This window comes from Lagopus leucura, unplaced genomic scaffold (assembly GCF_019238085.1).
Source record: "Lagopus leucura isolate 7727_CA_CO unplaced genomic scaffold, USGS_WTPT01 Super-Scaffold_100004, whole genome shotgun sequence".
Lineage (NCBI taxonomy): Eukaryota > Metazoa > Chordata > Aves > Galliformes > Phasianidae > Lagopus > Lagopus leucura.
Window position 1 is genome coordinate 48,139,914 of NW_024962264.1, and position 26,879 is coordinate 48,166,792.

At 41.1% G+C, this 26,879-nt stretch overlaps 1 protein-coding gene across 14 annotated transcripts in view; it reads left to right on the forward strand.

Moving 5' to 3' along the window:
* APBB2 (amyloid beta precursor protein binding family B member 2) overlaps positions 1-26,879 on the forward strand; it is a 153,502-nt gene that overhangs the window by 34,629 nt on the left and 91,994 nt on the right. For 5 of the 14 annotated variants that reach the window (XM_042870637.1, XM_042870648.1, XM_042870641.1 and 2 more), the window contains 2 exons: positions 8,657-8,739; positions 17,849-17,953. In XM_042870637.1, the coding sequence (XP_042726571.1) occupies positions 17,908-17,953 (46 nt within the window). In that variant the 5' untranslated portion in view covers positions 8,657-8,739; positions 17,849-17,907. Of the gene's footprint in view, positions 1-8,656; positions 8,754-17,848; positions 17,954-17,998; positions 18,092-23,061; positions 23,135-26,753; positions 26,824-26,879 lie in introns of those variants that run through there. The other 9 variants (XM_042870643.1, XM_042870650.1, XM_042870647.1 and 6 more) reach the window with 6 other exon arrangements.

Genomic DNA, 26,879 nt, shown 5'->3' on the forward strand with positions numbered 1-26,879 from the left:
GTAGGAAAACTCAGTAGGTGGGAAATCAGTGCAATTGTTTGGATCTAAGACCTTATTTAAAACAGCAGGATTTCATGAGGATTTAATTGTTTCTGGTGATGAACAAGAATATAAGTGAGTTAGGGTTAGAGTGAGGGAATATTGGGTGCATTTTAATATTTTTTTTAATGTAGTTCTTTTTAGAGCATGTGGTAATAGCTGCTGTCAAGTCTGTTCTGACATGGTATTTCTTGTGCTTTAATGTGTAAATTATTGTAGCAGTGTACGGAGTGTTTTACTGTAGACTCAATATAGCAGCAAGGTATTAATTCTTGTAGTTCCTCTTTTTGGTATGGATGTGAAGTGTAAATATAGCCATCTGGCACTGTGCGTCCAGTGTGTGTGCAGTGTCCTGTGAGAAGACTTCCAGTTCAAGAGGAAGTTCATTTAGAAACTTCCTGTTGTAATGAAGTCATAGCCACCTCACACGTGTGATTTGAGCTAAAAACACACATGTCTTTTTGATGAAAACTCTGAGTCTTAAGACTTTAAGAATGGAGAACTTGGAAAGAACCTAATACTGAGCATAGTATTATAATTAATCTACAGGCTTACTGTTGTTAATTTGTTAAACACATTTTAAGTGATTGTTTTTTGAAAGAACTTCCCAAGCAAACAGCCTCATTTATACTTTTTTTTGAATAAATGGTAAGAAAAAAGATCTTGGAATTTTTTGCTTATCTGATGAATAATTGCCACATCCTAACTTGTGAGCATGTATTGTATTTCTTGGCTGTCTAGAGTCATACACCAGCAGAAGTCATTACTGACAGGTTGTTTTTAACTAAGTAGAAGGACCAAATGCAGTCCCACAACATGTAGCTCTTTGAACATCATACTTACTATTTCAAATGAATTAAGAATATACTTGTGTGTTGCATGATAGAAGTTGGCTACATTTATGGGAATAAACTTAGAAGCCTAAAGGCAGACTTAACACTCTTCTGAACTAAGTGCTACTGAGAACAATGGAAAGCGCTTGGTCCAAACAGGATGCAAGTGTATGATGCATGAGTAATGAGTAATATCTTGGACAAACGAGCATTGAATTTTTTCTCATCCACCACTTGTCCATGGAGTTTGCTCTCCAAGTTTCTCCTGTTCTGTTACCAATAGTTTTGTGTCTCTTGCCTGCTCTTCTGTGAGAAATATGTTTTCCTGTTAATATTACATTAGCCAATGATTTTATTTTTTCAGGAGAAGCTGCAGGATCTCTTCTCAAGCGCGTTTTAAAAAAGAAAAAAGTGCTAATTAGTGTGTTAGTGTGGACCAGCTAGTGGCATTAGCCTCATAGCAGATCCTGTGATGCAGTGGGAGGACATTTGGTTTTTGAAGGTGAAAATGAAAATGAATCCTTTCCATCAGGCAATTCCACCACTGATAGCTCTCCCTATCATAGGTGAGGAACTGGGCAAATGCTGCAGAGCACTCGACCTGCAGTCTTGACTAAGAAAAATCAATCTAAATATATTTAGCTTGGTGAGAATTCTGAGTCTGCAGCTGCTGCATTTTCTTCATCCTTTTCACTTCCTTAAGACATCAACTCTAATTGGTGAGTCAGATGGCCAGCAGAGATGACAAATAAAGTAATAAGCTAAATAGGGATTTTTCTATTAACCACAATTTTTTCAGCTAGACGTATTCCATGTCCCTCTTAAAACTATTTTGTTGTTTCTTATTTTATTTTTTAAATTAAAATCAATTGTTCTGTTTGAGATAATAGAGATGGGACACGTCTGATGGTTACCCTAACAGTGGTCCTGCCATAATTCCACTAAGTACATTTAAATGATTTGTTCCAAATTCTTCATAGGCTTGTGTGAGACCTTTTGTGGTGCAGGAAAAGAACATAGTGTTGCTGCCTTCTCCTATCCCCATACTGAAGTAGCCAGTGCTTGTAAGGGAGAGGAGATCTCCTGTTACAGCTAAGCAGCAGTTCTGCAAAAGAGTTTGGAAAATGTGGTCCCAGTGTGCAGACACAGTGTGGTGGCTTCCATTACTACACACTGCAGAAGTTGTAGTTAAGGGTTTTTTGATTGTCTTTTGACTGGCTGTGAAGTCAAATTTGTGAGGGCTTGTAACAGTATCATTACAATTGATTATGACTAAAACTGGAGAGACCTGAGCCTTTTATTTTGCATTTTTTCAGTTCACTCAGTTTAAGTGAGCTGAGTCTGCCTGATCTTTCATGAAGACAAGATGGTCTCCTATTGGGCAAAATTGCTTGCATAGATTTCCTGAATATATGAAAATAACATAAAATAAAGGGTATGAAACGATGCAGATGCAGACAAAGACACCCTTCTAACGGTATCTTAAATGTGTTGTGTGATGGCCAGGCTGATATGAAAAGCAAGTGAAGGGCAGCAGTAATGGTGGAGGCTGACCAAGCAGGACACAGAGAGGCAGAATGGACTGGGAGGCTGGGCAGAATGGGACTGCTGAGTGCTTTGTCCCAGGTCCCCTGGGCTCTGTAGGTTGCTTGGTATGGGCAGTGACAAGGATGCTCTGAGATAAAGCATCCTCTTGCACGCTGCTTGAACTGGAGAGTACCAGAGAATGTGAGGAGGAGGGTAATGGTGCTTGGAGCACAAGTGGTAGTGCATTTGTTGTTTTTTGGGGTTTTTTTTTGTTTTTGTTTTTTTTTTTTTTAATTTTATTTTTTATTTTAAAAAGGAGCTGACTCACACAGTCTGATTGCAGTGCAGTTCGCTAGTCACAAGTTAAGACTGAGTGTGGCTCCATCTGAATTTGTCCTGATTTAGCTAATGCTCTGTGGGATTGTCTTAATGATGGGAAAGTACATCTCCTGGGAGCTGTGAGCAAAGGGCTGCCTTGTTGGAAATCGGCAATTCTGGCTTGGGGAGCTCTGAATAGAGTAAATGATGTATTTTACCATCATCTTGTGAGAGGAAATGTTGCATTTTTGTTTGTATCCCCTGTGTCCTGCTTTTGCTGGGTTCGGTCTGTTAGTGTATGTACAGAACAGGAAGAGAAAATTAAAAAAAAAAAAAAAAAAAAAGTGTGTTGTGCCCTAGAGGGGATGGATGGCTTAGGCTGAACCACTGCCTCCTTCTCCCGTGGGTATGATGTGTGGTAGTGACTGATCTGCATTATTCATCACCTCTGGCTGCTGCTGTGATGTGGGTGTTTATCACGTGAGTAGTGATGCTGTGGATTGCTGCAGGAAAGGTGTGTGTGACTGGAATGCTCATTGCCCTCAGGTCTTTCTCCAAGTGACAGATAAGATCTGGCCTCAAGTATGGTATGTCTGGTGAGCAGTTGAATCATTTGGGAACGCTTTTATCATGAGCAGCTTCTGGATTAGCATTTTTAGTTGCTCTATCTCTTATCTTATGTTTGATTGGTCTCTGTCACATACTGGCATGAATTCTCAGACTTTCCATTCCTCCCTTAAAAATTGATGCATATGTGAAAGTAAGGTTTGCTTTCTAACATTTATTTGGAAAATTGTTCAGCTAGGTAAGATGCATCCCATTGTGTGGACCATTAAGAAAAAGATCTCTAAGAGAAATTCCAGGCTGCTTTGTTTACAAGTATTGGTTAAGGTTTCCTCGTTTTCACTTAATTTTTCTCCTTATTTTCTACCCCTCCAGCATGAGCATTTTCAAAGCATACCTGTTCTGCTAGTGAAGCATTAGCAGCAGAATTGTGCTTTTGGCTTCTGTGAACTTTAAAGCTTGGGTCATGGAGGGGTAAGCAAGCAGAGCATAGACTTGGTTGCCATCCATTGGGAGAGAGTGCACTGTGGGCTGTTCTGCAAGTCAGTATTGAGCAGTACATACCCTTTGGGGATCGTGCTGTGCTTTTGGCATAGTAACCTGGAGCCATCAGCCTCAGTCCGGGTGTTTTCTATAACAGTATTGTAATAGCAGCTGTTTGTCTATTCTATAGTCATCTCTTGTTTTTGTTGTTGTTGCAAGTTCAACAGCAGACATGGTTGTAGATGCTGAAAGCTGGAGGAAAAGGGTGGGCCTGGGGATTGGAAGTGGGAGGAGGGAGGTTCTTTCTGTCTGGGGGATGCTGGGCACGCTGCAAACCCTATTCCAGAATATGGGACTTGTACATGGGACCCCACCAGTTAATCAGTCTGCAAAACGTGATTATACCTTGAATGTGTGCAGGGGCTTTGCCTGGAGGTTCGAGGCCTTATTCTGGAGCAGGGAGGCAGCGTGTGGCACAGAGGCTCCTAAGGAATGTCTTTGCATGGACAGAATTGCCGTGCTGGCTGAAAAACCACTGGTGGATTTCTTCTGGAGGTGTTCAGGAGGAGCACAGGGCAGGCATCTGTGAATTCCTTCTTCTGAGGTGGAATCCTGACAGGAATAAGCCCAGTGGTTTTCTTCTGCTGCTTCATTGTCTGCGATATAGCACAGCTCAGTGAGAAGTCAGAGCACAGAAAAGCAGTAAGTTGTGTAGTGAGGGGCCAAAATGACACCCTGGTGTTTGGGAATGACTGCTGGCAACCAGGAGGCATAGGCGTCACTTGACTGTGAAGGGCTGGAGTGAGGTTGCCAAAATGAGAATATAGATTTTGCCTGAAAGGCAAGTCTCTTGGCTCTGCCCTTTCTTCTCCTTCTCTGTTTGTGCAAAACTCTTAAAGGGGAAAAAAAACAGAACACCTTCCAATTTCCACTTTGAGGATTTTTAATAAAAAGAATCACAAAAACAAAGGGGACAGGCTTGGGTGTGATTTGTGAATACCAAGCTGTCCTCTTCCTGTCTCTTCTGTGGTGGCCTTGTGGCTGCCATGCTGTGTGGGCAGGCAGGAGACCCATCCCCATGTTCAAGCTTGACACGGGATATCCTGGCCCACCTCTGCCCTTTCCAGGAGCTGGTCCTGTCCTGGTTCTGGGGCTTCTGAGCCCTTTATGCTGTGCCTTCTGTTACAGGTACCCTGAGCCAGAGTGTGGTGATGGATGCTCAGCATGGGAATGAGAGCTGGCTCACAGCACTGGCACATAACATAGAGGCTCTGTTTCAAAAAGCCTTGATAATTCCAGCAGATAGAACTGGGAGGTTGTTGTCCAGAATACATTTTTAGTGGGAAGGGAAAAGGTAGGACTTCATTGTAGATGGCGGATAGCTGAAGCTCTTCATTGATTGCACTTTTCAGAATTTATAAATAGTGGCATGTGTATTTTGGTGTTCAATAATTGCAGAAAAAAATGTTTATGGACATTGTGAAACATGATGGGGTATGTTAGAGACTTTTCCCCTTCATCTTCCTGACTTTCTAAAACTTGTGAAGGTTAAATGTCATCCAAATGATGCTCTCTTCCTTTCGGTCCTCTAGGGCATAAAGTGAATTAATGTGTAAGATTCTTCCTTCTGTGCGTTTGCAAAACCTGCTGTCAAAGAAGCTCCAATTTCTTTGCAGAATAAGATACTAAAAACGTCAGGAAATTCTTGAGGCAATGACAGCAGCTTTCTCCCTTACCCCTGTTTAATGACTCTTTTTACCCTTCAGTATGTCGTGAGCATCCTTGACTTGTGTCAGACTGAAGCTCAATGTGACAATACACCTGGCAGCTTTCTTATTTGAAGGAAATCATCATTTGTATTTTCTTGTTGTTTAACTATTTCCACACTAATGCTCCTAGAAACTGCAGAACAAAACTCAGCTCCTCCTTCTTGCCTCCTTTTCCTTTTGAGAGCCCCCAGCAGACTAGTTACAAACAGACAGTGTGACAGTGTGCTTTCTAGAAGGAAAGAGAGAATAATTCATCCCTAAAATAGCTGACCATGCAGTACTTATTAAATATTGATGTCATGCTGGACTCTTTCTATTCTTCTATTTTTAAACTAGGAGAAAGAGTGGAAAGTTTAAAAGAGGAGTAGGTGAGATACTTCAGTCCTTGCTTGAAAGACAACTTAAGGCAGTTCACAGTCTGGTAACAGGAATCCAGCATACTCTGCACGTCTGTGCAGAGAGAACTGGAGGACAGTGCCTGTTACTGCCTTCATACTGTCATTTCACTCATCAGTGTATAGGTAATATCCTAAATCTCATGCAATCTCTTAGCTGCTTCAATTCTAAAGCATGGAAGATGGTCTGAGGGTCAAATACTGCAAATCACAGGGAGGTGTCATTAAGTAGATGTCACTGCTTTGAGAGAGCTACAAAAGTAATATTTGTGCTAACATCACAACAGGGCTGATAGCTCCCCAAATGTTTCCTTCCTGGCTGCTGTTGTTTGTTTCTATTACTTCTAGCAGAGATGCTGTGATTTGCACAGGGGCCTGTTGCTTGGTCTCTGAGGCTGGTTGAAGAGCAATCACAGGTCCGTGTCCTATGGAAAGCCAGGAACATCTGATTTAAGCACATATAGCTGTCGCTCCATCTCTGCAAACAAAGGAAGCAGAGAACATTGACACTGCTTAATTTGCACCTGGTACCTCAAGCTGCCAGTTGTTTATTTTATCGTTTGCAACAGAGTCTCTACTTTGTTGCCCGTGGGTGTTTATTATGTACTAATTCAGTTCTGAAGAAGAGAGTAGATTGATCACCCTGGAGGTGCTCAAGGCCAGGTTGCATGGGGCCCTGGGCAGCCTGGCCTAGTATTAAATGTAGGAGGTTGGTGGCCCTGCATGTGGCAGGGGGTTGGAGATTCATGATCCTTGAGGTCCCTTCCAATCCAATCCAATTCTGTGATCAGTGCCTGCATGTTATCTGCCTTCCAATTTACTGCTTTTAATGAAGTCCTAAATAAATAATTTTGTTTTGCGTAGGTTTACAAGGCAGCTTGCTGCGCTGTTAGCTGTCCAAGGTTTTCTTTGAAATACTAAGATGCATGAGCAGGAAGCAGATTGTAAAACCAGTCCTGTCTTCATCCCACTATCGTTGTTTTCAGACCTGGCAGTTTTCAAAGTAGGCAATATGGTGAAAGCAAGGGTGAAGAGGTGGAAGTGTCCTGCAGGATGTGGAGAGAAGGGAAGGACTGCTGGGATGGGGAAGTTCCCAGCTGGAAATCTAAAACGCTGATGTGCATTGCTTCAGGAATTTGTCAACATTATATCCCTCTCGATTCAAAGTCAGATGTCTCTTGTCGGAACTCACAGTTGCAGCTTCCTACTGATAACTGTTCATGTGAGGAAGAGTTCTCCCAGGCACTTTGCAGAGGCACTGCAAAGCTCACCTTCTCTGTGAGAGCTGGTACTGAGCTCCAGATTCCTTCCATCTCCTGTCCTCTGCAGGGAGGGAACAAAGCCACTGTGGGCAGTGATATGTACCTACTGCACTTTGACAAAGGCTGCCAGTGTTGCAAAATGCCCCTAACCAAGGCTGCAGGTGGCAACTACAGCCTTCTGCCTTGGCTGTCTGTTTGAGAGCTCAGTTACTTCCACCTTCAAGAGCTCTATTTGGCATTTCAGACTTTTATCTCAGAACTGGCTGCTGAACCTACATCAGTTTCAGTAAAATGAATAAATAAATTTTCTCGTTTCAGACATAAAATGCTTTTTGAGTTGTTTGGTTTTTATTGAATTAAGCACTGTTTCTGTTGCAGTTATGCTAGGCTTGATCTAGGGCAAATTAAGTTTCATGTGCAAGGTGAAGAGGATTAATTGTAAGAACAGCCACATCAGCACAGATGGATGCATCCACTTGTTTATCTCAGGAAGAAAACCCTTAGAATGAATGGGGAATAAACCAGCCCGTATGCCCGGTCTGTGGTGAGGATTGAGGTTCTCATGCTTACCCCAGAAAGTCTTTTTATGTAAAGTCATGAGCCTCAGACAGAAGGAAATGACAAGTTCCTTGTCTTTGCTGGCATGAGGATGTTAACATAATACGTGTTCTCTCTCTTACACTAAAGTCTGATCGCCTGATACAAAAGTCCACAACTGTGCCCATTAGATTGGGTTAGAATATTAGCCCAATGAGCACCAAGCATTGTTCTGTTTCCTTCCTGCCCTCTGGTGAAGGTGTTTGGATTTTTGCTGTTGTTAAAGCAGTTTTATTTGAGTGTAATTTCTTGATTTCTTCAAGAAACTTTAAATCTTAAAATTATTTTTCATCTTGTTTATAGAAATATTCATTCTTAAGTTTGCAGATAACACACGATTTCAAAGAGAATGTTTTTATCTCTCTTAAATGATCTCTTCTGTCTTGGTGCTTACTGGGATTTATAGTTCTTAAATTCCTCTTAGAACAAGGACAGGAAAAAACAAATCTCTTTAAAGTGGAACATGATTTGCCTTACTTTAGACTGGCTTTCACTTTTTTAAAAAATGTTTTTGAAGCTGTACAGCAGATGAGATTTCTATTTTCGGTCTTTTGCATGTTTATTTCCCTCACATCTGAAGAAAATATAAAGTTGAATACTTTGAATCCTAGAGCATAGCCTGACTGACATCTGCTGCTGAAGTATCTGCTGATAGGGAGATAACGTCACTTCCATTGCTGTGTGGCAGTAATTCCAATATATTTTTCAAGACCATCCTCTTCATCTGAATTCACTTTCTGACTGATGCTCAGCATCTATGCATAGAGAAACCACAGGTCCGTGGTGTAGAGTGCAGGAGAGTGCAGAAAATCCCTCCTTGATTCTGTCACAAACAAAAACTTGTAATATGTGATGTTTTTGCTTTGCAGCTTTCTTCGTTTCTTCATTGTGACCTGAGAGCGCCAGAGCCGAGGTACCAAGGACTTGGTGTTCCAGTACAGACTTTCCACTGGTGAGCTGGGGAGCGTAAGTCTTCTGCTGCATCTTGTATTAATGAATTAAATAAGTGGTAGTATGTCTGAGAATCTACTGGGGGTGGAAAGAGAGCTCCTTCTGCGCATTTCTTGTTCCATATCTCAGATGACGTAGCCTCAAACTTCTTCCAGCATAGACAGGAGATACCATAAGTACTGGATAGAAATATGAATATTTATCATGATGTTTGTTAGTAAGGATGTCCCAGATCCTCTAGTACAAGAGAAGTAATCAGTTTCTTTTCTCTTGCATATCGTAGCTTTTTTTAGCTCCTTGTACAAAAAAGCACTATAACTTTGCCTTCTCATGTGAGAAAGGGTTTTATGCATCAGAGGTGTCTTATGGTAGTACCATTCCTCTGTGGTGCCAGTGTATCTGCTGATGTGGACACTCTTGGTCGATCTCAATGTTCTTTTTATAGCAGAGGTATGGTTTCCTGTGGTGTGTTTTGAATGCTTGCAATCTTTAGTAAGATTGTGAGTGCTTGCAGTTGGGCTAAGATGGAATCTGATTCAAAGATGGAATCTGAAAGCCCTGGTTTACGAGTTCCTGATTATGTGCTGTAGTTTCCCAGTTAAGGTAACTCTAAATAGAATAGTGACATTTACTAACCAAAGACTTGAACGTGACACGTTGAGTAGCAGAACAGGAGGAGGAGCTGGAGGGTACAAATGGGAAACCTGGCTTTGTCAGATGCGGTGTTTGTGGCACAAGTCATAGTCACTTTTGTCCAATCCAAAAATTCAAGAACCTATGTCCATCATATGTGGGAATAATACTTGCTGTTGAATCAAGTAGCAAATGGCTTTTCAGATGAGCATGAAGAGGTGCTTGATGAGCATGAGGCAGCTAAGCATGAAGTTGAATCCAGCCCTTACAGTTCTATGATTCTGTGAGAGGTTGTAAGTAGCAATTTCCTGCTGGGGCACAGTGGTTGTGTATGACCCCTTTTTCCAGGCAGAGTTTTTCCAGAGGAAAAGCCTGGCCTAGGATTGGAAAAACCCAGGCATATGATTTTAATAATTTGGAGAGCAGTGTTTTGTTTAACTAGTTCATGCTTGATGTAACTGGTTGAGTTTTGAGTTAATTTGATTATTTTTTTGAACTACTGGGAAACTATTAAAGGAGTAATGGCTAATTTGATCAATAAGTATTCTGGGAATTCCTCCTTAAAATGAATGCTTTTAGGCTAAGGGAGGAAATAAGAGCTGTGCAGCAGAGTACCTACTTCTGATTTTATCTGACAAATGTAGTCAAATTCTGGTGAGGAGGCGCTTGAATTTGGAATGACTGACCTGTTTACCATTTCACGTCAAGCTTTTTGTGTCACCTTGGAGCAGATGCCTGGTTTTGCAGTTGAAAGGAGCTCTTAAGTGTGTGTGCTTCCCCAGATTGTGAACTTTTGACTTTTGCTGAAAGTGCAGTGCTTAGACATTGTAGCTTGCTTAGACATCTAGTAGCCCATAGATACTACCAGAGCCTTGATGAAACTGCAGTGCAATGACCGCAGGAGCAGGACTGGGTGTGTGGCCCCAACGGGGACACAGCCGCCATAGACACTCATCTTGCTACATAGATCAACACAGTCAGGAACACCCAGTTCCTGGTGTAATTTGTGTAAATGCAAACAGCCTGTGTCTTCCCTCAGTCCTGTCTCTAGCTGACCAGGAGGAAAGTTTTTAGTGGGAATGCATACGTCCCTGGGGCCAGGGCTGGCCATGACCATTCCCAGGAATGTGGCCAGATCTCTGGCTGGAGAATTGTGCAGCTGTGCATGCTGTTAGTATTTACATATGCATCAAGTGTGCTATTTATGGTATTTGCAGGGTTCAATTGAGTTTCAAAGAAGAAATTAGAGGCAAAGGGTGTAGGGGAAGGTCAAAAGCATTTGCTCCTTTGCAGGAAGGTGAAGCTTATGTATTTAATTCATCCAGAATGCTGTATCGGAGTTCTGCTCTGTACTAACCCAAATGAGCAGCTAAGCCCAAACCTTGCTGCTTGCCTGCTTCACAGAATCACAGAATTGTAGGGGTTGGAAGGGACCTCCAGAGATCGAGTCCAACCCCCCTGCCAAAGCGGGTTCCCTACACCAGGCTTCTTCCCATCAAAGTGGGGAGAGAAGTGGAAAGGCAAAAGCAGGAAAACTGGTGGTCTATACATGAAGCAAAACTATGTGTGCATGTTTCCTGTTTGTACAGAGTGACTCCATTAACTCTGCAAAGTGGTCTGGTGAGCTGCTCTTCTTGGCTCATCTGCATGTCACATCCAGTCCATGGGGTTCTGGAACAACCCTTGTAAGGGCTGGGTTAGTGCCTCTGATGGGGTTATTGCCATCACTTGCCACTGTACATCTGTTCTCCTTTCTGCACAAAGATGAACTTGCTATCATGTAACCTAATGTGCACTAATGCTTATCTGCTTCACATGAGTGTTTCTCCCAGGCATTTTATCTTCTGACACAAAACCATAAAACCACAACATCTTGTCCTTGCTACATGCATGGAATATTTGTGATTAATGTGGCCTTGTAGTTACTTGAAAGCAGAGCATATGTTTAACATTTCTACAGCATATGCTTTAAGATTTGAAGTCCATGCCAAGAACAAACTCCAGGTGGACACAGCAATAGCTCAAGTTGTGGTTCAGATACATCAGCATCTGCTTCTGTGACCTAGTGGCATCTCTGCTGCTACTAAAGGAGTTCAGCTTGCACAGCTGTATTTCTGCTGAAGAGTTAATTTCTGTGAGATGCAGGCCTCTTTGTTAGGGGCTAAACTAGTCTCTTGTTTCAGAGACTCAGAAGAAAATCAGTGGTTGCTCCTACCTCAGATTGCATGACCTCTCATTTAGTTAAGCAGTTTCTTATTAAAAGCCTCATTTACAGAATCATAGAATCGTAGGGGTTGGAAGGACCTCCAAAGATCTTCGAGACCAACCTCCCTGCCAAAGCAGGCTCCTTACACCAGGTCACACAAGTAGGCGGTCCAGGCGGGTCTTGAACATCTCCAGAGAAGGAGAATTTAAAATTATTGAATACAAAGCTATAAGGTTGGTGGAATCTAACCTTCATATCCAAATGTGGTCCAAAATACATATATTCTGTCATATTTCATAGGGAGGCCAGGAGCTCAGTTTCTTGTCCCATTTCAGTCAACTTCATTTTGGCCTGCTTCTGCACTTGCAGCAGAGGAGCTGAGATCTGACCAGCTTACCTGTCGCACTTGTTGCTTGGCAGATGGGGTGCAAGCCCTTTCCTGTGGTTTTGCAGAGGATCTGGAAAAGCTGCTGCTGTTTCTTATCTTCACTTGAGACTGCAAAAATAGCTACTTGTTTGTGGAAAGCTTTATTTACAAAATAAAGTTTTGTAAATAATGAAGTAGAAAATGTTTTCTGGTGTCATAATAGCAGCACTGTACAGCGGCGTGTAAAAGGAGCTCTGGGGAAGGTCTTGGTTTGCAGCACGTAGGTGGGATGGACTTGCATTGGCACTGTCATCATGCTTCATTACCACCTTTTCCAACTGGTACTGGCAGCAGAAGATGTAACAGTGGTTAGTGCAGGAAATGGCTCAGCCATTTTTAGAAACGTGAGTATGTCGTACTTCCACAAAGAAATAAATTTCTTTCTACCATTATCAACTGACCTTGCAAACCATGGATATAGCACTCATCTTTCCAAGGTCATCATGGAGAGACTGGACCAAATCTTAGCTGGTTGGTTGGTTTGAGCAGCTTTTCACCCACCCATCTCTCTTTTTAAACATTGTAAAATGGTTCCCTGAGGTTAACTATACTTTTTAAAAGTATATTTAAAAAAAAAAAAACAAAACTTAAAGAAACAACCAAATAATAGCATACTTTTTTTGTTATCACTTGTAAGAGATGGTGGGACTAAACAAGTACTTTGGCAAAAAATCCTGTATCATTTTCAGTGCAATTACTACTTGGTAAACCTTTTCAGAAGTTTTTTACAAAGTTCTAAGATTTTGTTGTAGAGCGTAGTTGTAGTCTATAGGTATAATTTCTGTAGCTTCATGGTGGGAAGATGTGTTTAAAAGAAAAAAAAAAAAAAAGAGTTGTATGGGAAATAGAATGGTGTGGGTTGAAAAGAACCACAATGATCATCCAATTTCAACCCCCTGCTATGTGCAGGGTTGCCAACCACCAGACCAGGCTGCCCAGAGCCACATCCAGTCTGGCCTTGAATGCCTCCAGGGATGGGGCATCCACAGCCTCCTTGGGCAACCTGTTCCAGTGCATCATCACCCTCTGTGTGAAAAACTTCCTCCTAATATCTAATCTAAACCTCCCCGTCTTAGTTTAAAACCATTCCCCCTTGTCCTATCACTATTCACCCATGTAAACAGTATTTCCCCCTCCTGTTTATATGCTCCCTTTAAGTACTGGAAGGCCACAATGAGGTCTCCCATCTCCCTGGAGCCTTCTCTTCTCCAAGCTAAGCAAGTCCAGTTCCCTCAACCTTTCCTTAGATGTACAGCTGTTAAGTCAGTAGAAGTGTATGAAAACACTCTATCTGATGACTCTACTATGGAACCAGACAAAATGGTAAACAAAAAAAAAAAAAAAAAAATCATATCTCTGTGGGGGGGGGGGGGGGGAACAAAACAACACCACAAAAGCCTAACCAAACAAAACCATCAGCACTTTTTTCCCCCAAATGAAAAAGCAGGGCTGAATTGTTTTCATTTCCAAAATGCAATCCAGTTGCTCATTCCTACATATAAGCTGTATTCCTTCCTTTAAAAAAAAAAAAGAGTACTGCTAATAATGTTAGAGTGGTGTCTATTGTCTAGGTCATGGCATATTGAGATTTCAGATGCTGCTTTGTTCGCTACACCTAGACAAAAAGCTTTTAAAATTAAAAATAATTCTGAATTATGCTTCAGAAACAGTTTGGCTGCTTTCAGTCATTTCTGGTTTCAGTTTCAGAGAAATAAGTTGTGTGGAAGGCAGATCAAGTAATCTGTTTACAAAGTTTCTTCCATATCCTTTTAGGTGAAAAGGTGAAAGTCATGGTATGGTCTGAAAGTTGATGCTCAGAACTTCAGTTACCTTGTTTTCACTTAGTATTTGTTCTCTGGATGTGCTTGTTATTCAGTAATCATGCAGTTTTATAACCCTGCCGGATTCTTGTCTTCAGGTTGTGATTTAGATTCTCATTCACCTCTTGGGGAATTCCACAACTTGGGAACATTGGTTTCACAAAAATAAAATTAAAGAATTTTAAAAATCACCCCATGGGATTAAAACTCTGGGAGGTATCTGTCATTTGAGTACTTAGCCCCATCATATTATCCAGTTCAGAACTTTTTAGATGAAGATCCACGGGGTTACTGTAAGGTAATTTTACACCCTTTTGGAGGCTGTTCTTGGACTGTATCTCTCTGATGTTAGGTATGTTCTACTTTCCAACCTAAATTTAGTAATGACTGCTTTACATGCTCTTTCTTCTTGTGCCAGCATTAAAGTTCTTGTTGCTTCTCTCAACCTTCGTTTTTCTGTAAGCCAAGCTCTTAATATCCTTGTACAAGATAGAAATCTGTTACCTTGATTATTTTCCAATTTCCTGTGTTTTCCATTAATCCCTCTGGTGTGTGAGGGTCCAGATGCTGCTGCGCTGCTTTGGATGAAGACTGGGCATTACCTAGCACAATGGTGCCAGTGTTTTCCTAGCTGTAACCAGAGAACTAATTTGCCTTCCTCATGGATGCATCCCACTGAAGGCTAAGCAGAGGTCAGTGCCCTGCTGATGTACCTGGGTCTCTTTCTTCCATCGTTTCCAAACACTTGCATTGTAGCTCAGCACTGACAGCAGAATTTCTTAGTGATCCCCTGAATGACTGACATTGTGCTCTGTGTTATTTCACTTAATTACTTTCCTATTAGGCTTCAGCTTTCAGTTTTCCTTTTGGGGACTGCATCTTTTTCCTTGCAGAAGAGCTTCCATGTGTTATGTCAAGCAGATTTCAGTAATGCCTTTCATGACAAGGTCATTAATGACAACATTAATTGTAATTTTTTTCATCATCCAGTAATTTCTACTCTTTTGTATAATTTGTATTTCCCTTTTTCACCAGACTGTAGCAAAAGGTGATTAGAAGTTCCCCATTTGCTTGCACTGAGCCATTTGTTTGGACCTTTCTTTGTGTTCCCTCTTGTTTACTGTTAAGGCAAACGTTTTTTGCTTCCCTCTGTGCATCAAAGTTCTTCACAATGCCTTTGATAACTGTCCATTCCCTAAGATCTTTGAAAAATACCGTGAGAGAACTTGCCTTGCCTTGTCTGGACTGTTGAAGTTTGTGCGTCTCAGATCAAAATCACGTGTGAAGAAGGCCTGTGCTAATATATTCTTATAGTCCTCCATTGCCACAGGTAAAAGAGAGGAACAGTTGATGCTGTGGTTCTTTTGCATTGCTTACTGGGGATATAATGCACTGATTTAAATAAAAATAGGAACTGGAACTCTGTTGACAGGAAGAATCAATAATGAGATTTGAACATAATTTTTGCATTAGTGTTTCACTTTGAAGGTAGGAAGAGTAAAGGCTTCTTGGGATAGTGCCAGAAGAAGTCAGAAGGTAGCTGTGTGAGTTGTGGTAGACCAGATGCTCTGGGGTAACCATTTAAAGAAACCCTGATGCTGGCTATGTGCTCCTATTGCACTGCAGCTCTCCTATCCTTGCACTCCAGAAAACAGCTGAGCTCAGTTTCACCTTGTGCTCAACTTGTCTTTGGAAGACCTTCCAGTGATCCTGTTTTGTTTTTGTTTTCCCATTTGAACAGTTAATGAACTTTTTTAGATTAGCATATTCATCAGCTTGGAGAAAGTGTAGTGCATCTCATTAGTTAATTGAGAGCTGGCAAGCCTAGGAATGAAGACATTTTCAGGGGTTTCCAATCCTGCTTTGTCTCCACTTCTAAGTTTTGCATCCATTCTTAGAAGGACAGCAGCAATACTGTGTTTATTCCTACAGCATGCAGGAAAGATGGTGGGGAGTGATGAAATGCTGTAACAGAAACCCTGGTTGTGCTTGAAAATTTCCCACGGAAAACAAAAGGATACAGGCATCTGCAGCTTCAGAAGAAGTGAACATCTCTGATCTTGGTGTGAATGAAATTCCAAAATGGCCATTACAACCCTGAATATTGCCCACTTGTTTCAGCCTTTGCTGGCAGAGCTGTGCTGGCCGATGCTAACTGCTGCTCTGCGTGAATGCATACTCTGCCAGTGGGGCCTGGCATGGGCTGTACAGCTTGCTGGGATCTCCAACTTTGCAGTGTACATGCACAAATGTACAAACATAACTGTACAAACACTGTATGTGTGCATGCAAACACGCCTTCATTAATCTCAAAATGAGCCGTTAGATGCATAGTGTGAAAATGTTGGGATTTATTCTTCTTTCAGTGCCTGAGCTCTTCGCTGTAGCTGACCTATCTGTGCAGGGCGTGTGTGGGTTTTGAAACAATGAAAGGCATTCTCCTCCCCGTTCCCAGCATAATTGTTTCCTGATATTCAAAGCCATACTTTTAAAGGCAAGATAGTGCTTTTGTCAGAATATCACCCCAAGAGTATGGGAATGTGATTTCTTGAGTAGCCATCCCTGGAGAAACTTCACACAGTGCTTCTTTCCTGCTGCGCAGCTGCTCATTACGGCTGCTGGATGATGGAGGGAGTCTCACTTGGGTGACTTCTGTCATTTCCAGTCTTTTGTCTTTTTTCTTATCCTTTTTCTTAGTCTTGTGACAGTAGGTCTGCTGGCAGTCTGTTGTATGAGCTTTGGGTAGCCAGTATGCGTGTATGTAGACCTGTATTTGAGTGCACACATTACGTTGCCTGTGGGGGTCCAGGAAAGGCCAAGGAATCAGTCAACAACCACTGCAAACCCTCATAACTAGCAGCGTATGCAGGCAAATATATACAAGTGAAAACTGATAAAGGTTTAACATACGTTAGAAGTGTGGACGTTAGATTGTTTATCCTACAGACTGTACTGAAGCAAACTTGACCTATCCATCCAGTATTTGAACATAACTCATAATATACTTTAAAAAAACAAAAAAAACAAAAAAAACCACTTTTTTTTGTTGTTCTCCACTGGTGTTGGAAGAGCCAGAGTAAAGTGAACTCTTCTACAGCAGTAATAAGAGCTGCAATAAACTCTGTAAAAAAAATAAAAATTAAAAAAAAATATAAAAAAAATATGGTGGCTTAAGGTGGCAGCCTGAGATGAAAGTTGGGGCAGCCTGCTTTGTGATGTGTGCCCTTGGCTGCACAGGATGAATGGCTGGAAGTTTTGTCTCTCAGCTCTTAGGAAGACCTTGGCATTGAGTAGGTAGTAGATAGATAGTTGTAAAATTCATTTAACTGCAAAGATGTAAAAGTCATAAGGCATGAAAAAGAAGCCATGGGATTTCTTCTCTTCAGACTAAAATATTTTATGCTTTTATTGGCTCAGAAGCATTTTGATTGAGGTTTAGGGTTTGCACTATGTTACTCTGGGCTGACCCCAACACATGCCGTGCATTTTTTGGTCACTTGGGGATTTTGTTACTGTGGGAAAACTGATGCACTAGTGTTGGACTACATTGCTGTAAAGACAAGAATGGTTTTCAGAAACAGATTCAAAGCAACTACGTTGTGTGGCATGGATAAGTTTTGCTTCCATAGTAAATTTAGAATATTGATAAACTTGTTGCTTACTGCTTGCTGCATGATAATTAAAATGACAGTGTTGTTAAATTTCACCTGCTGTCTGGCTGTGTTTATAGCTAAAAGCAAATTCTGTCTTGCAGTGTTTTGTTCGGATGGCACTGTGGGCCGTATTGAGTTGCTGTATGACCTGAGACTTCTCCATGCCTTCAAATTTATATAAGCTTATTAATGGAGGCCAAGCGCTAATAATAAATTTATGCTGTATGTATAGCACAACAGTTCATCTACTCTGACAGCATGGGCATGAATAATTTATGAATGTAGTTAGCCTGAAATTTGTGAGGGTCATTAGCATTTTAATGAAAAAGATACAGCTGTTGTACTAAATCTGTGCTTTCCTCCTCCCCCAGCTGAGCGTTTCGATCTGTGCTGGGAGCAGCTGACAGTGCGGGGATGTGCTGACGGCATTATGGGCAGGCGCTACCCAGGGGCTCACTATCGGCCAAGCAACTCGTGTATGTATGCAATTGCTCTCATTTATTGGTCACTTGATTGCTTTAGAAGGCTACGTTCATAAATTTTGAAGAAGCATTTATCAAAGGATGCTGACATATTGTAATCGATGCCAGCTCTCCTGTGTGTATACCCAAATGGTAAGTATACTGATTAATGTTCAAATTGCAGAGGTGTCTTTGAGAACTTTAAAAAACTAACCAGCTTGACTTGACTGAGCCTGTTGCATTGTGCTGTGTTTTGTGATCAAGGTCTCTAATTTTATTTATTGTAGCATTCAGAAACTTAGCTGCTGTTTCTTGCTCCCAACCCAAGTGTTCAGTACCAGATACCTTCAGATTGGCAAACAGCTTGAGCCATTACTGTGCACAATTGCTTTAACTGCTTACAACTTGGACTAACAGCTCCTGTTCAGATTATTTATGTACGTGAGGTCAATCTTATTCACACTGAATTTCCTCTGAATTATGTCCTTCTGGATTATGTTTACGTTGGGTATTAATGTTCAGATACTGTAAACGCTAACACTGGGAGAATAAATGGCTGTTACAGTTTTGAGACATCTCTGGTGGTCACCTGCAGATCTGTTTGAAACCCTTGATGTTATCTCTAGGTGCTAGCCTTTTAAGCCTGGCCTTCCAAGCATCCTGCAAGGCATGAAATCTACATCTCAGCCTAAGCTGAAGTTCAGCTTTGAAATGGTCCTTTGTAGCAACAGGTAGTAGGGTCTTTCCTATTTCTACCTTCAATAAATGGCATTTAATTATTGCCAGAAGAGCCTACAATATGTTTCTTGTTGTCTATTTTACCACCTGCAGGCAGTGAAGAACTGGCAAAGTTCAGAAATTTGCATCAGGAACGACTGATGTCAGAACTCCTTGTTTGAGGGCAAGGATGCAAAAATATCTACTTCATTATAGCTTTATTCTTTTGTTTATCCAGGTTTTCCCTTCTCTTAACCTGTCACGGTTATTAAGTCTCACTTGTTTTCTTTTTTTGTTTTGCTGCTATACGAGTTGTGCAACTTCCTGGTGCCTAGCATAGTAAATGCTTTGGGCATCCAGCAGTAAGAGCATTGAAACTGACCAGTCTTTGGAGAATTAGATTTATGGTAGCAGGTTAGATCCTGATGAAAGTACTAGTAAAATGTATCATTTTGCTTTTGCTTTCTTTGCATAAATACTGAGTAATGGCAGCATCTCAGTTATTGTATTTCAGGAATCACAGTTGTTTCCATTAAAGGAAGAACATTACTCTCGCTTTCTGATGTTTATTATGTAGTGTTAAGGAATTGGGGCAGTTTTAAACCTTAATAAATGACTTTCTATTTTGTCTATACATATGTGCATAGGCATACTGCTACCATTCTGTAAATAAATAGGGAAGAATTAGGCCCGTGTGGAGTAGGGCACTCTTGGCCATTTATGACATTGACTGTTTTGTTAAATGATTTCATAACTTTAATGAATACAGAGCATTGCATACTCTTAGAAGAGTAACAGAAGGTTTTATATGCAAGGAAATATAACAATTTAAATAGAAAACAGCTTATTTGAAGCCTAGTGCTAGAAAACATAGTTGAAATGCAGATGCTGAAGGTACAGAAGAAGCAAGATGTTTAAAATGTAGAACTGAAAGTAGTGAATTTAACAGGTACCTGCTAATTTTGGGTTTTTAAATGTCTAGTTAAAGAGCAATGATGTTGCCTGATTACTGGCCATGAAGAAAACAGTCTTGGGTGTATCCCTGGCTGTCCTTAACACTGCTTGTCTTGACTTCATGCTCAACAGGGAGCCTCCCTCCTTGCTGTTCTGTTCTTGTTTTTCTTATGAAAATTATGGACGTAAGACTGGAAAGTCTCCAGCATGGAGAAGCCTGGCTTTGTAAAAAAAAAAATAAAAATAAAAAAAATTAGTTCCCCTTCACGAATTTTCCTGAGCTTCGTTCATATTTTTCTCTCTTCTAATATTTACTCATAAAACGACTTTTCTGCATCGGTTGCAGTAACTCTCCTGAAAAGACAGGAATTGTGTTATGTGGCTTCAAATTTACTTTCATACTATGGCTAAAATCTTGGTTCTGTGCACTCTGTTAAAGTCTTCTGTATAACTGGAAGAACTTTCTAATGGGATGTCCGCATATTCTGCCCCCAGCACAATAACTTAGCTTTACTTGCTTGTAGTATTTTATATGATACTGGAATCGAAGCAAAGAATTTTGTTGGAATTGGTTGCAGTTCCACTTTGCTGTCCTGCATGCCCTCAAAGGCATGGGCACAGTATAAAACATAATTAAATGCACAGCAGTTATATTTTCTTAGAGTGATATGAAAATGCAAATTAAAAAAAAAAAAAAAAGCCCTCCTTTTTTTGTTTTCTCAGAGGACAAGTGAGGAAAGGCAGGAATTTCTGGGCGGTAGTTTTGGTAGTCATCGACCTCGGGAACGTGCTGGGTGGAGGCACAGTCCCATAGTGGCAAAGACCTGCTCACTTCTGCAGCTCTGTCTTCAGCCTTTGCTTCTGCAGAGGAGAGCACCATGTCTGCCTTGCACAAGTCACCATGGAGGGCAGAGGTGGAATTTTTTTCCAAATTATTACGCATATTTTATTTAAAAACTGCTCAGACTAGTGTCCATGTAAAATGATTTATTGATAACATTCTGCCAATACAATTAGTAGAGTTGAAAGAGGTTGTATTTCAGAAACTTCTGATGGAAAACCTTTTGGGGGAAATAACTTTTTAATGAAATATTCATAAATCAAGGATGAGAATGAAAGTAAGCATCCCCTGTGGGATGGCACTCCCTGGACTGTGGAGGAGAGACGTTTGGGTATTGGTTCTCCTTGACTGTCTCCCATGCTAGAGCTCTTACAAACAATTCAAAATACTTCCGGGCAGAGAGAGCAGGACTGATTTCATAAACCTCGGATTTGGTTTTCCTCCAGGAATACTCAAAGTCCTGTTCTTTCTATTTCTCTTCAACTTTGCCAGGGAGTGCCCAGCTGCAGCCTGTTTTGCACTGAGGTGATCTCCCACTGCTAGTCTTCCAAAGGAATATTAGTGAATCAAAATACTGAAAAGCTTTAGCTTTGTTGTAGTAAAGTAAGGAAACAGATGATGTGATGACAACATAAATAGCAATAAAACTCTGGATAAAACCTCAAGCTTACAGTCTTACAGCCAGTCTCAGCAATTACATCGCTATAGTGATGTACACAAGCTGGGGTGAGAACTTCCCTGGAGTGGCTTTGCACATTTGGTGTGGAACCCCTACTGAAACAATAGTAAACCACCCAAGGAAGGTAGCCTGACTGTAGAAGTGTACAGTTCCTGGTAGAGGTGTCCTGGTACCACTCTGTCAGCAAAGACCTGCCGTGTATGTCTTGGTATTTCCAGGCCTTGGTCTAAAAAGCACTTGAGTGAGTGTCACCTGAGCTCATGCTCAGGAAGGGCAGTTTTCATAAGGTTGTTGAAAAGCTGCAAAGAATCATTGCTGAGATGTGGAAAAGCCAGAAATACAGACAATTAAAGGGGTAAAATTTACAAAAGCACTCAATGGCATATACATTGCTCTCCCAGTTAATGCCTCTCTCATTTGACTTTCTGCCATTCGTAAGAATCTGTTTGGAGACTTGCATGACAATTTCTTTGCCTCTTGAGGAGTCCTGACAAAACCTGAAGATGTTCTGGATCCCACAGATAGGAAGTTAGGTCTGCAGCACTGACCTCCTTTGACTTGGAGTCTACAGAGAGAGAGAGGTTCTTTTATGAGCCACATGGTGCCCTGGGTGCATAGTGTCACTTCTGTTTTTTTGTTTCTTAGCGTGGTTTTAAATACTAAGTCTATACTAAGTCACTGCAGTACACCTCTGACAGTTCCATTTCTTTTTGACAACAGAACTGTTCTAAAGCTGAAGGTTTTCTGTAGGACCACACATTATGGAGTTGTATGCTGTGTGCTTGTCCTGTCACAAGAACTTCAGTTCCCTTAGTGTAAAAGCATCCTGTGACGCTCAATGAGTGTGTGGGTGGTGACAGCACAAAAGAAAGGAGTATTCTGGTTAGGATATTAATACCTTAAGACTCATTGAAATCCACTGAAATGCTACTAGCTTGTTCTTTTTCCACTCATTTGAAGGCTTTTACAGCTAAGTTTGTAGAAACTGAGCACACTTTTAGCCATGCTTTAGAGGAATATAAATGTCAGTCAGAGCCGTTGCTTTTTTATGTTCTCCTTCCACTTTATTATGGATTGATCCATTTAGTTTATGGGGATCATAAAGCAAGTACACTTTGATTTTATTTATGAGCACGTGTTTTGTTTTATATATGAGCTCTGTGGGTAGAAGTTTCTCATTGCAGTACAACATTCTCAAGGAACTCTGCTTGCTTCAATAGCCTGAGATTAAAGTTATTCCTATATTCTAGTGCCATAATAACATTTAGGAGAGTTACTACAGGGTATGGCCCCCTAAACAATCTCTCAGATGTCCGACAGCTTTAGAAGAGCTGCAGCAATTGGTTCATAAACTGTTTTCCTATTTGTCCCATTAAGGTTTTGTTGAAGACGATGCGTAGCCTTATTGGCAAATGTTGAGCCTGGCTGAAATTGTTCTTTGTATGATAAACTTTACTGTAGCTTGGCTTTTAATGGAAGAACAAATTATGAACTAGAAATGTGGGTATGTTTTCAGGTTTGGTGAAACCTCTGCTCTGAAATGCATTCCGTTACTAAGAGCCAGGGAAATGTGGCAAGGACGTATGAGCCCAACTTGAAGATGGTTTCAGCAAATGTATTTAACAATGATGCAAAAATACATGATGCAATAGCTTTGCTTAGGTGAGATACAGAATGTTTTTAATACATGGAGCAGAATTCCATAAATCTGTAATTCTTCCTGATAGTCATATCATCTTATTTTATGGAACCTGGCGATCAGTGCTCTTTTCTGTTAGTAAGACTTGGACTTTAATTTTGCTCACTTGTCTCAACTTACTGTTAGTGATTTGAAGTTATTTGCAAACACTATGATTGAAATGAGGAGTTTTGATTCGTCATATTTAGACTTTTGATATATCTATATTTTTATTCTTGTCTCTTTTCGTATAGAGTTGCAGAGTCTTCTGAAAATTGGCCCATTAATTTAGTTTTCTGATTTGCATTTTTAGAGATCAACTTAACAGTAAGTACAATCTTGTGGTAATAAGAAAAAAAATTCAAATGTATTTTGGGATCTCAGCTTTGAGAATAGTGGTAATTGCTGGTTCAAAGCTATTATTGCCTGTCTGGGTAGTTTGAGGGTAAAAAATGTTTCTGGTTAACCTTGATAAGAGCATAATGTATAACTAGCCATAAACTTATTATCTGTAATTCAGGGGCCAGCTGAAGTTGTTGCAGGTGAAATCCTGAACACAGGCCATCAGGAATTTAATTAGCAATATGCATTAATTTAAAAAGAGAACCTGAAGTGTTTGCATTCATATGCATGCGATTAGAAGCTGATGGTGCTCACGTGTATGCAGTGCTGTTTGTGGGCTTCGTGGGAACTACAGAGTGTTTGCAGGCTGCAACAGCGGGGCCACAAACAAGATGTGTGGGAGGTGGTTAAGGATGAGCATTCTTAAATTTTTTTTTATTATTATTTTGTTCAGCACAACTTAGCTCATCCATCTGATCTGGTAGCGTGTCAGTTTGTGGGTTTTTTTTCCCTTTCTTGCTTTTGTTAATAATGCTGTGATCTATGCTCAGTCACATCTCTACTTTCACTGCCTGCCTCTCCTGACCAAAGGGCTTGGTGTTGGACTTGTGCCACTGAGAACAGTTGGAACACTGGTACTGGATGCTGCCAGTTCTTCAGCCCAGTTTGGGAATCAATCATCTCTTTAATAGTTTTACTTCCTGATTTAGGAGTAGTCAAATGATCCAAGTTACACTGATGTGGAGGCTGAAAATTCCTTGCTCTGAATTTGATCTGAATCACTGTAAGTCAGTTTATGTGCTCAGCTCGTGAGCACTGATTCTTTTCCACTGTTTCATGAAGCACCTGTGTACTCTGTGTATTCTACAGAGCATGTTGGTTGCTTTGTTTCCCCGGAGACATATTTATTGTAGCTTTCTTTTTTGTATGTTATCATGCTTCAGTTTTGGTAATTCCAGTCAGATTTAACTGCATGTTGTTTAGCTTAAGGGTCAGTGAATGCTATTTTTGTGGCACTCAGTACTGAAGTGTCAGAATGCAGAAGATTAAGTCTATCTTGGTTTATTGATCTCAGCTTCTGGAACCTAAGTTACAATTTCTGCGTTTGTTTCTATGTAAGAGGAAACGACTGTGTGTTCATTCATGTAAGCTTGTTCTCTAGAGTAAAGCATGCATTTAAAGTAGAGCTCTTTGTAACTAATAAAGTCTGAGGTATGATCTTTATTACAGAAATTGAGTGATAAATACATTGTTTGTTTGCTTTAAAGAGAGAATATTAAGGCTCTGGGTTTTAATTTACACACCAGGATTTTAAAAAAAGACAGGTTTAGTTAGCAGATGTGCCTGTAACCACATAGCTCAGATGGCAGAAGGTCCTGATAGCAGTGCTTGCCATAGCCAACAGATAACGCACACTCCATCTCCTTGCAGTGACAGCACTGATTGTGCCTGCCAGACTATTCTATTCTGCAGGGGGTGGAGGGGGAGGGGAAATCTGATTAAAGGAAGAAAATTGAATTTGAAGAAGACTTGGTGTCTTGTTTTTTCAGTACTAAATGCAGGCTTAATCCTGATTGCATGCCGTGGATATGCAGTATATAAATGAAAGCGCTGCTCTTTGTTTCTGCGAGTGATCACTTGACTCAGGAGCACTGTGAGCAGCATGAGTTTGCCCAGGGAGTCCACAGCACTATGCTTCAGGCACACAGATATATGCTGATTATTTACATCTGTCGGTCTTCATAAAATCATGAGGATGTGAGCAATAAATCTAGCATTTTTCTTGATATTATTTTTTTTCTCTTTGTAGGTGTTAGATAGAATCTGTCAGTGAAAGGCATCTTGCCCTTAATTCGTGCGACATGAGGAATTTGACTGGAAGGATGGGAAGAGGAAGGGAAAAAAAGACAAAAGGCAGTGCCAGAACTAATGGCAGGACTTTAAATTGTCTTTTCCTTAATAACAGCATTTTAAGATGGATCAGCATTATGGGTTTCTGTTAACAAGAGCATCACAGGAACATATACCACTGCCAGGCTGTTGGCAACATGGTCTGTTCCAACAGGAGAAGTGTGATTCTGAGGCAGCAGAGGCTGGCAGCGAGCCTCGTGGGGAAGTGGGAGCAAGGCAGGAAGCTGGTTCCTGCATTAGCAAGGACTGGAGGGGCGAGGACAGCCACCAGGGTGGGACAGGGAAGGCAGCCCAGGGGATGCACTGCTTCAATGATGGGAATGGAGTACATGGTCTTGACAGAGACCCCTCCTGTCCTCAGCAGCTCTGCGATCTGCATGGAGCAGCCTGCAGACAAGTGAGAGGGCATGAGCAAGCTGCTTGCAGCTCAGCTCCTGCCCTGCTCTTGTGTTCCCCAGCTGTGCTGTGGGGCCAGGCTGTGGGGCTGGGCTCAGTTTGCTGGCTGTGCTGAGCTTCCTTCTCTCGTTCCCAGCTGGGCCCAGCAGAGAAGTGGTGCTGCAGTGAGCAGCGGGAAGAGAATCCCTGCCCATAGGAGCATCTTCAGTTGCTCTCCTCTACCATAACTCTTCATCCAAGTGTTTTTCTTTCTCCTTTTTCCTTCTGAAAACAGTCAGTATCCCCTGGATATTGACATTTTTGTGTAGGCAAAAAGGAACATGGTGACACTTGACAGGAAGGAGGCTGCTAGTCCCTGTTCTGATTTCAGCTTCATTAGTGTAAGTCTGGACTTCACAAGGAGGTTTTCAGCTGATATCTAGCTTTTACCATTTTGCTGGTTCTGCTTGAGGAAAAATGCAGATGCAAGAAGACTGCAGTAGGATACTTAATTTAAATTGGTGTTTTAACCTGGTATTTACTCTTTGAAGCTCAAGGGTTAGCTAATACTGAGTTGGAATTGTTCTCTCCACCTGATCAGGCTTTAATGAGGTAAAGTCCATAGGACCTGAGGCCGTAGCCCCACTGCTTCATTTTGTCATTGAATGTTTTGCCTTCAGCGGATATCCTTGCAGATAGGACTTCCTTGATGCAACTATAGAAATAGTTGCAGGTGTATAGAAATGCCCTGGCTTCCAGTGTATGCATTGTTTGAATCCAAACCAAAGACCCTAAGGCAAAAATAGCTTACCTCCAGAGAGATGGCCATGCCAGACCCACACGGGAGGCCGCTACCCAGTTGCTTGTTAGAATTCTCTCCTGTTGGATCTGCCCTGCAGACTGTGCTCACTAGCTTCATGTGCTGGGTCTTATTGTGCAAGTTGTTCATGTGTTGATGTCTTACTGCTAGGTTTATCTTACAGTGCTGGAGTAGTTTCCTGAGTAAGCAAGCGAAGAATTACTGGGGAAAACCCCCGATTTTCTAACCTTTTTTTCCCCTTGCAATGTGTTGTGTAAAACTGGAGACTATTGTAAAGCATAAATTAAGAAAAGTGATGTTTGTGTTAGTTTTAATTACTTGGTCTTGTTATTATCTCCCATACTTTAATGCTTTGCAAATAGCTTTGAAAACTCCAGAAATCATCACTGCTATGTTATCAGAGTTTGTTTAGAATACTTAGCCTTTGAGGAGCTGCTGAAATGTGGATTATTTTGTATTTTCCTTTGTTTTTAATTCTTACATGGTCCCTCTTTTCAGATTTCAAATTATAATCTATTTCCTGATGCATTGCTGACGCCCCCGTGAGCCATGTCAGAAGTACTTCCAGGTCAGATCCCCTTTAAAAGATACTGCTTTGCAAATATACAAAACTTTCTCATTTTT